This window comes from Mytilus edulis, chromosome 14, assembly GCF_963676685.1.
Source record: "Mytilus edulis chromosome 14, xbMytEdul2.2, whole genome shotgun sequence".
In the NCBI taxonomy this organism is placed as follows: Eukaryota; Metazoa; Mollusca; class Bivalvia; order Mytilida; family Mytilidae; genus Mytilus; species Mytilus edulis.
The window spans coordinates 55015470-55026216 of record NC_092357.1 but is presented as its reverse complement, the minus strand read 5'-3'; the positions used below and the strand labels follow the sequence as shown (position 1 = coordinate 55026216).

The 10747-nt window shown below is 31.6% G+C and overlaps 1 protein-coding gene across 1 annotated transcript; it reads left to right on the top strand.

The window, feature by feature from the left end:
- The first annotated feature begins 4374 nt into the window (after positions 1–4374).
- LOC139503591 (protein wech-like) lies at positions 4375–7649 on the top strand. The gene is made up of 2 exons (XM_071293390.1): positions 4375–4471; positions 4821–7649. Exon 2 carries the CDS (start codon positions 4836–4838, stop codon positions 6537–6539), a length of 1704 nt encoding a protein of 567 aa, XP_071149491.1. The 5' UTR covers positions 4375–4471; positions 4821–4835; the 3' UTR covers positions 6540–7649.
- The last annotated feature ends 3098 nt before the right edge of the window (positions 7650–10747 follow it).

Genomic DNA, 10747 nt, shown 5'->3' with positions numbered 1-10747 from the left:
TTATGCGTTTACTTTTCTACATTGGCTAGAGGTATAGGGGAGGGTTGAGATCTCACAAACATATTTAACCCCGCCGCATTTTTGCGCCTGTCCCAAGTCAGGAGCCTCTGGCCTTTGTTAGTCTTGTATTATTTTAATTTTAGTTTCTTGTGTACAATTTGGAAATTAGTATGGCGTTCATTATCACTGAACTAGTATATATTTGTTAAGGGGCCAGCTGAAGGACGCCTCTGGGTGCGGGAATTTCTCGCTACATTGAAGACCTGTTGGTGACCTTCTGCTGTTGTTTTTTTCTATGGTCGGGTTGTTGCCTCTTTGGCACATTCCCCATTTCCATTCTCAATTTTATTTACAGGTACAATTAAATGTATGTCAATTCAGCAACTTGGAGCAATTTCAATTTTGTATTATACTGTTGACTCATTATTATTATTGGATACCAATTTTCATGGTTTTTATGGGTGCAGGTTAACCACAAATTCAAATGTTGAATGAATTACTAATTTTCTATCAGGTTGTATGTGACCTTTGGCAAAACCACGAAATCATATATTCACAATAAGACAATTTTATTTCAATTATTTATACTTACCAGTCAGAAACATACTTTTGGATTATCTTTCTTTACTACGTTCAGTCAATATTCCCACCACCACCCCATGATTTAATTTCAGTGCGGGTGTTTTGTACATGCCGATAAACTGCAGCATGGCTACACGGATGATCTGATGCAGGGAATGTTTGAATCAAGATCATCTGTGTGTTTGCGAGTTATGAACGTAGTAAAGAAAGATAATCCAAAAGTATGTTTCTGACTGGTAAGTATAAATATTTCATAAAATTAAAAAATTAAAACTTGATTACAAATTTTTGAATTGTATTTGAAGCTTTAAAGCAGGCTTTCTACTGCAGTTTAACTGGTCCAAATTGAATCAACTTTTCAGAATGTTATAAATTCTATAAAAGAAGAATTAAAGATGCAAAATGTTGAGTGTTTTGCTTATTGCTGAAGAAATAACATGTCAATACACTCCAGAATTCAAAATGTTTGTAAGAGAATTTTGCATTGCTTGTCACCCAATCAGAACCATTGATAAAAATTAATTGCATTAGAATTCTTCATTTAAAATTCACTTTTGAAGGATTGATGACGTACAATACTGCAACATAAAAAAATCCAAGATATTGATATGATTACAGTTTGAAGATTCTGATGATCTTTTAATAGTTTATATATATGTAACGGTTTATAGCTCCTTAAAAACATTAATCAGTACTAATTTTTCTGCACCAGATGTGCAATTAGATAATAAATGTCTTTTCTGAGCAATGCTTGATGGCCAAAATATTTGAAAATCCAAAAACTTAAATAAGTTAGTAATAGTTGAAGTCATAATGATCTTTATGCCTATAATTTTTACAATTTATATCTACCTTTTCATTCATTTAAATCAGTTTAGTAGCATTAGGCAAGAATGTAATTTGAAACTAGAGGCTCTAAAGAGCCTGTGTCGCTCACCTTGGTCTTGTGCATATTAAACAATGGACACGGATAAATTCATGACATAATTGTGTTTTAGTGATAGTGATGTGTTTGTAGATCTTATTTTACTGAACATTCTTGTTGCTACACTTATCTCTATCTATAATGAACTTGGCCCAGTAATTACAGTGGAAAATATTTTCTAAAATTTTACAAAAATTTATGAAAAATGTTAAAAATTAACTATAAAAGGCAATAACTCCTTAAGGGGTCAATTGACTATTTTGGTTATGAAACTTATTTGTAGATCTTATTTTGCTGAACGTTATTGCTGTATACAGTTTATCTCTATCTATAATAATATTCAAGATAATAACAAAAAACGGCAAAATTTCCTTAAAATTACCAATTCAGGGGCAGCAACCTAACAACAGGTTGTCTGATTCATCTGAAAATTTCAGGACAGATAGATGTTGACCTGATAAACACTTTTACTGCATGTCAGATTTGCTCTAAATGCTTTGGTTTTTGAGTTATAAGCCAAAAACTGCATTTTACCCCTATGTTCTATTTTTAGCCATGGTGGCCATCTTGGTTGGTTGGCCGGGTCACGCCACATATTTTTTAAACTAGATATCCCAAAGATGATTGTGGTCAAGTTTCGTTTAATTTGGCCCAGTAGTTTCAGAGGAGAAGATTTTTGTAAAAGATTACTAAGATTTACGAAAAATGGTTAAAAATTGTCTATAAAGAGCAATAACTCCTAAAGGGATCAACTGACCATTTTGGTCATGTTGACTTATTTGTAAATCTTACTTTGCTGAACATTATTGCTGTTTACAGTTTATATCTATAATAATATTCAAGATAATAGCCAAAAACAGCAAAAATTCCCTAAAATTACCAGTTCAGGGGCAGCAACTCAATAAAAGGTTGTCGGATTCATCTGAAAATTTGAGGGCAGATAGATCTTCACCTGATAAACAATTTTACCCCATGTCAGATTTGCTCTAAATGCTTTGGTTTTTGAGTTATAAGCCAAAAACTGCATTTTACCCCTATGTTCTATTTTTAGCCATGGCGGCCATCTTGGTTGGTTGGCCGGGTCACGCCACACATTTTTTAAACTAGATACCCCAATGATGATTGTGGCCAAGTTTGGTTTAATTTGGCCCAGTAGTTTCAGAGGAGAAGATTTTTGTAAAAGTTAACGACGACGGACGACGACGACGACGGACGCCGGACGCCAAGTGATGGGAAAAGCTCACTTGGCCCTTCGGGCCAGGTGAGCTAAAAATAAACAGATAAGTGGATTTTTACAAGTGATTAATTTTTATGTTCTTAAATTTTAGTTTTTCATTAAATACTATTTTTGTAGGATGTTGAAAAATATAATTCAATGGCATAAAAAAAATCTAATTATTGATTTCGGAGCTGAAGTGTTTCTTCTCAAGTTTTTTGTGTACCTTAAATTAAAGCTCTTGATTAAACTATAGCTATTGGTAATTTTTTTTAGTACAGAATTGTCTTCCTAATCTCATTTAGTCAAAAATAGTGTTTCCAATATACAAATTGAAAAGATTTTTTTTTCTCAATCATCTTGTTTTCTACAGGAAAAAAATTCTATAGCAAATAATTAACCAAACAGATACTAAAATTAAATTAAATTTTAACAAATTCTTTCCCCTAGACAACGTGAAGTCATAAATTATGCACAAGTATTCCAACTTTGTGACACATGATCAATTTTAATTATACACATGGGAGACAACTCCATTTTAATAACGTTAGATATAAAATTAAGATTTGCACAGTCAAACAAATGCTTTTTTGTAGATATTTCAGCATGTAATATTGTGTTTGTAGAAATCATCTATCATGGAGACGCATTGTGATGATATTTTTATAAAAACGTACTATCAAAATGATCAAAGTAAGTATGTAGATCTTCAAACAAAGGTTTATACATCTATACAATTATCATGAGATATCCATATTTCAACAGAAGGAAAATGTGATCGATAGAAGATAATAGTGGAACAAATATTATCTTTTTGTCAGTAATGTAAATTTCTATGTGTATTTAATACAATACAGAATTATTTTATTTTGATTGTTCAGTAGTACAGTTTATTATATAAAAGTATGCATTATATGTCTCATACTTTTATCCCCTATTTTTGATCATATTAATTGAATGACAAGATAAATTTTTCAATCAAGATATTCGATTGAAAATTGTGGCAAAGTTCAATTTTAATTGGCCCACTCTGGATATTAAGTAGAGAAGATTTTTGTTATCTTAAAAAATTTACGAAAATTGACTATAAAGGGCAATAACTTCTTAACGGGTCAATTGACAATTTCGGTCGTATCGACATAATTTGTAGATCTTTGATGAACATTATCATCTGTGTCATTTTGGTCTCTTGTGGATAGTTGTCTCATTGGCAATCATACCGTCATCTTCTTTTTTTTATAATTATTTTCTGTATCTATAAAAATATTTTAGATAATAACTAAAAACTAAAAGTTTCCTTAAAATTACAATTTAGGGGCAGCAACCCAACAACTGTTTATATCTGATTCATCTGAAATTTTCAGGGCAGTATTACATCTACCCTGATAACCATTTTTATCAACAGTCAGATTTTCTCTCAAAGCTTAAGTTTCACAGACATAAGCCAAAAACTGGATTTTACCCTATGTTTCTAATTTTAGCCTTACACATCTACATCTGCAGTTTTGAAGGACTCTCAGTCATTAGATGTTTGCATAATATATATCACAATTATTGTTTTACTTTAAAAAATTAAGATACATTTAAAAAATTTCATCAAATTGTAATATATCCAACCATTCAATTGTTGACCTTTAATTTATCTATATATAGATATGTTTAATTCTCAGTAATTGTACTAGTTATTGGACATTTTACTTCCCTGTGGAAATTCCTTTTCTAGAGCACCAGCATTTAGAATATTACGGGTAAGAATGTGTTTTCTGAGATAAGTGGTATAAAATTATGAGACAGCAATCCAGCAACACAAAAACAAATAAAAATCTGCAGGACAACAAATAATCTTAAACCTCAGGAAATCCAATGTCTATGCTATCTTTGTCAAGTTCTTAATCAAGTCCAGACAAGTAATGAAAAATTCTAAAGATCACTTTCAAGTCTAACATTCTAAAAGTCATGCTTTGTTTGATATAATTTTACATTTAATACCACTTTTTATTATGTTTTCTCTTTTGGTAAAATTGATTCTTGCTGTTGTTGCTTTGATTAACTATTTTTTTTCAAAAACACAAATTTTTATTTTACACTAAATTTCAGAAATAAAGAGAGAATATGGCCTCCTTAGTAACAGACTATTGTACTCTCTGTAATGATGATGGAACATCTACAGAAGCTGTCAGGTGGTGTATAGAATGTGAGGTGTTCCTTTGTACGGATTGTGAAAAACATCACAAGAAGTCAAGATCGTCTAAAGCCCATAATACAATGTCTACAAAAGACTACCACAATCTTCCCAAATTTATGCAAGATATTAGTAGCCAGTGCAGAAATCACAAGAAGAAGTATGAACTGTACTGTTCTTTCCATGCCTGTCCCTGCTGTGTCACCTGCATCACCGATAAACACCAAAAATGTCAAGAAATGAAACCGCTGTCAGATGTCCTGAAGCAAGTAAAATCATCTGCCTCTGTTCAACTTTTTGAAAAAGATTTGAAGGATGTAAAGGAAAACTTAGAAGAGATTATAAAATATCTAAACCGTAGGATTAATACAAGTACTGAACAAAAAACAAAAGCTGCTGAACAAATTCGATCTATGAGGAAGTCGATAGATGATTTCTTAGACAAATTAGAACAAAAAGTTCTTGATGACCTTGAAACAAAGCAATCAAAGCTGAAATCTAAGATGAACACTTTACTACAACAACTGAAAACACAATCCAATCAGATGAGCCAATTGCAAAGAGAGTTTTCAAAGATGACACAATATGCAACTGAGCTACAGATGTATGTTGGTCTGAGAGAAATAGAGAAAACTACATCTGAAGCAGCAAAATACTTAGATGATTTAAAAAGTGGAGGCCAATTGGATGAAGTTAACCTAGAACTTACCATCTCTTCTAAACTCCAATCAATTTTAAAAGATGTCAAATCTTTTGGCGATATTAACATCAATACAAGCCCATTTACTCTTCAACTTCAGGCGGGAAGAAAAGATCAAGCACAGTACCTAGTTCATACTACTCCTACCATTGAACAAATCAAGCCATCTTTCTTAAGGCAGCTGACAATTCCACAAGATAGGAAGAATATTGCTATATGTGCCTGTACAATATTACCTGATGGTAAATATTTAATTTTTGATGGAAATTATTATAGACTGCTGCTGTTCAGTAATGATGGCATGTTTAAGAGAGAAGTAGTGAAATTTACAGGAGGCTCATCCGATACTTGCTTTGTTAGAACTAATACAGTTGCTGTTGCATTAAAAAAACAACAGATAGCATTGGTGGATGTAGAAAAAAATAAAATTTTCAAATCAATTAACATTTCTCATTCCTGTGATACAGTAGCAAGTGATGGTCAAATGTTGGTCGTCAGCAGTTGGGAGAAAAGTACAATAGTAAATCTAAATGATGAGTCTCATACAATCTTAGAAGGAGTTATGGCAGGAAAAATTGCATTATTCAAAGGAAATATCTATTGTACCAACGATAGTGAAAACAAAGTCTGCTGTTATAAAAGTACTGGAGAACCTCTCTGGACATTTCAGCACCATGATATTGTCTATCCACAAGGAATAACATTAGACAAGAATGGCTTTGTTTATGTAGTTTCTTGGAACAACAATAGAGTTGTAGTAGTATCACCAGATGGTAAAACCTGTAAGACAATACTATCAGAGGCTGACGGAATCAGTACTCCTTGGGCAATAGACATCAACAGAGAATCAGGAATTGTGATTGTATCTAGTAAAATAAGCTCTGATAATGATTATAGTAAATTATATAACACAGCTTTTGTTTATAAACTCTGAAATGTTATATTTTTAATTTTACAAATCAAAGTCTATATATTAAAGACTATATCTATATATACATGTATACATAATCTCTTGGATATACCACTAGTGAACAGATAAATTTAAAAGTTAACAAGATAAGGTTTCATTACCAATGAAAAACAAATATCCACCAAAGTTAAAATGAAATGGATGTAAGCAATTATAGGCAACCAATAGCCTTCAACAATGAAAAATAACACCGTATTAGTCTGCAGTCTTATAATTCATATGATGATCAAAATTACATATGCAAAAGAGTCTGACATAGAATTATGGCAAAAAAATTATGGAAATTGAAAAAAAAGCAGTCAAATAAAATAACAATGTAAACAGACCCTCATGATTCTGAAGTTTCACACCTTAAATTCGAACTTAATTCAAAGAAGTGATCCTGATAATGTGATTGAATTGTTGCAACCTTATGTTATAGGGTAGTTTTTGTATTTAATTTTTTTGGGGTATTTTTGGAAAATATTTTATTTTGATATAATATTAATAGGAAAATTGTAAACTTATTATGTCAGGTAAATTTTGTTCTGTCAGCATGTCCTTAATTACTAATGGCAAAAGTATTATAATTAGATTTATCTTTTAATTGGCTTAATTAAATTGACACTATTCTTATTTTTACCTTTGACAGTTCGAAGTAAATTTCGATTACTCAAATTACATTAATTTAAAGTTAGTAATATTCATCATAATTTGAGCTCTTATTAGAAATGCTATAAATTGTACAGTCAACTTTTTGAAATCATTGAAGTCACGATGTAGTCATGATGTAGTCACCAGTGTAGTCTTGTCGGTGTAATCCAGAAAGGAGTGCTTCCAAAGCCAACCAGGCTCAGTTACTCAGGAGAAAGCCGTACTCAAAAGACAGCTCACAACACAACTGTACCTTATTCAAGCCAGACAACATTAACTTTGAATATTTCGAACATTTTGGACTGTAACTTAAACTGTGAATGGATTAGTGAAATTAGTGACTTTATTATTTGGAACATTTGGACTTTATTTGTTTGTAAATTGTTTTGGCATCATTATTATTATTTGGACCTGTAACTATATAAAATTGTTACAACTTGCTGCTTGCTTTATAGTTTTGCCTGCCATTGCTTAAGTCTTGTGAAAGACTGACCCCCTGTACCTTGGGCTGTGCATGTTCGATAGTCCCCTTAAACTTGATGTGCATTGGCTCATGGTGACACTTTTCTTGAAAGACAACAAAGATGAAGTCTGACCTGCTACATACATTGTGACATAGATATAAGAAGATGTGGTATGAGTGCCAATGAGACAACTCTCCATCCAAGTCACAATTTTTTTTAAATGTATACCATTGTTGATCAAAGTACGGTCTTCAACACAGACCCTTGGCTCAGAACAAACAGCAAGCTATAAAGGGTCCCAAAAATGACTACTGTGTAACACCATTCAAATGAGAAAACCAACAGTCTAATCTATATAAAATAACAGAAACTTGAACCACTTATGAACCACACCAACAAGGGACAACAACTCATAGAACTTCAGATTCCTGATGCATACATGAATACAGTACCAGAAACCTTGCTTAAGGTGAAACAGTACTGTTGAAGCTGATTCCAACTATTCTGTCATTGTTGGAAAATTTAAAGAAAATCGAAAATCTAATAAGAAGTGAAGATATGGTATGAATTTCAATGAGATAACTATCTACAAGAGACCAAATGACACAGAAATTAACAACTATTGGTCCATGTATGCCTTCAACAATGAGTAGTAAAATCCAGACTACATAGTCAGTTATTACACTTTTTCACAGTCCTGAAACGAAAATGTAAAACAATTCAAACTATTCAATTTAGCGGCCATAACCCAAAAATTGATTGTCACTTCAGAGCAGGTAGTTCTTGGCCTAATGAATACTTTTGCCTCCTGTCAGATTAGCTCTATAGGCTTTAGTTTTTGAGATATAAGCCAAAAAATCTGCATCGTATCTGTTTGTTCTATTTCTATCCATGGCAGCCATGTGTTTTTACAAAACAGAAAAGAAAACACAAACTGTATACAAGGTGTTCTAAGGATCTTTCAGCTTAATAAAATTGAGAAAGGAAATGGGGAATGTGTCAAAGCGACAACAACCCCACCATAGAGCAGACAACAGCTGAAGGCCATGCATGCGCAGCAATGGGTCTTCAATGTAGCGAAAAACTCCCGCACCCGTAGGCGTCCTTCAGCCGGCCCTTTAAAAAATATGTATACTAGTACAGTGATAATGGACTACATACTAAACTCAAATTATACACAAGAAATTAAAATTAAGTTTGGAAGAAACTGGTTCATTAGTTTCAGAGGATAAGATCTTTGAAATAGTTTACACCAGAAAGATGCCAAGAAATGGCAAAAGCTCACTCTTAGGTGAGCTACAAAGTATACAAAAAAAACTCCAAAAATGTTTTTCTTAGATAATATATGTATGTTAAAAATATGACCAAAAAAAACAACCCTTAAAAGTCACCCCTCCTCCTAAATTTTTTGAAATTTGGAATTGGAAGATTATTGTCTTTTCAGGAAATGTACATTCAGAGAGTTCCATAAACTTGAACACATTATTGGTTACAACTAGAAAAATTCTTGTTTATTTTGTTCCTTTTTTGCCCCTAATTTTCTAGATGTTTGGGAGAATTACCTCAACACTCAATCTCAGCCTTCCCTATGTGATATAGAAGTACAAATGTATTCTTAATGAGTATAACAGAGAAGACTTTTCTTGTCTCATTCATAAATGAAACTTAATCTATCAAATCTTATATCATGAAAAAAATATCAATCAGAACTAAGTTAAATCAATAAAAAAATAAGTCTACTTAATCTGATCTAACTTTATATAAAGAAAGTAAAACACCAACAAAACTCCATAAAAGAGACAGTCTTATAAATGTAATTTAAAAAAAACAATGACCTCCAGTAGTGTTGCATCACAACAAATATCATCCACACTTTATCATATTATTCTGAATGATAAGATCACACTTAAGACATTTCTAATACTGTCAAAATCAACACTTTAAAGTGGTCTTCCAAGACTTTCTGATTAAATAATTCCAAGACAGGCTTGTTGAATCAATAGATTATCAAAATAGTAGAAAACATTACTTAATGTTTAACAGACTTTCTATTTTGATCTTTCGATGTCAATGGTTGTTGTTTAGGATGTTGAATTCAGGAAATTAGATCTGACAAGACAAGAAATAGAGTACACCCTCATTATATTGTATCATACCAGATCATTTTCATATCAGGTTTACTAACAATTTTGGCCTTTCAATCATTTTTCATGTTTCTTTGTCGTGTCCAATGTATTCTGAAAGAATTTCGAAAGAGACAATTTTGCATGAAAATACCAACCATTTCAGAACGTCTTGCAAACATTCCCCAAAAATATCTAATGGCTATTACCTAAAAAGAAATCTTTCAAATTTTTACTTTTTACTTTTTACTTTGTAAAATAATATAAAAATATGACATTAGCTGAACCACTGCATTGACAATACTTTTACTTTATAAAAAGCATTGAAGCAGTACATAAAATATGCATTTGTGATGTTGAAGGAGTTAAACATGATGTTAAAATGGGAATGTTATGTTTCCTTCAATGGCAAGTGGTTGTAGTCGCTACTAATCAAATATTAACTCAGCTATCAGAATTTACCATATGGCAAAATGTTGAGTTTTTTGTTAATTGAAATTTCCATAAAATAAATATACAAATATGCCATTTATTTGCATGTCATAAAATAAATATACAATTCTTTACTCAGTAACAATTTGTCCTCATTTAAGTCAATTGTACATGTTTTTTGGGCTTCTGATGGTGTACCAATGACCATTTCCAATATAGCAATCTTTTGGCCTTTTTAGTAGGAAAAAGGGAAGCATAATTTTAGGTATAATGATTATCTAAAATTACTTAGATTTGTGAAAAAAAACATGATGATAAATTAAATAGTTCTCAAGTTATTATAAGGAAATAGTTTATAACAGCCTGCTGTTACTATATTACCAACAACTAACAAACATATCTTTATTGAAAACCAGGTTAAAAAATGAGCTTAGATTGCAATTCTTCTTCTTGACAGTTCCTGTAAGGACTTTATTGATGTTGATGAATTTTTACCCCATTTTTTAATCACTTTTTATCG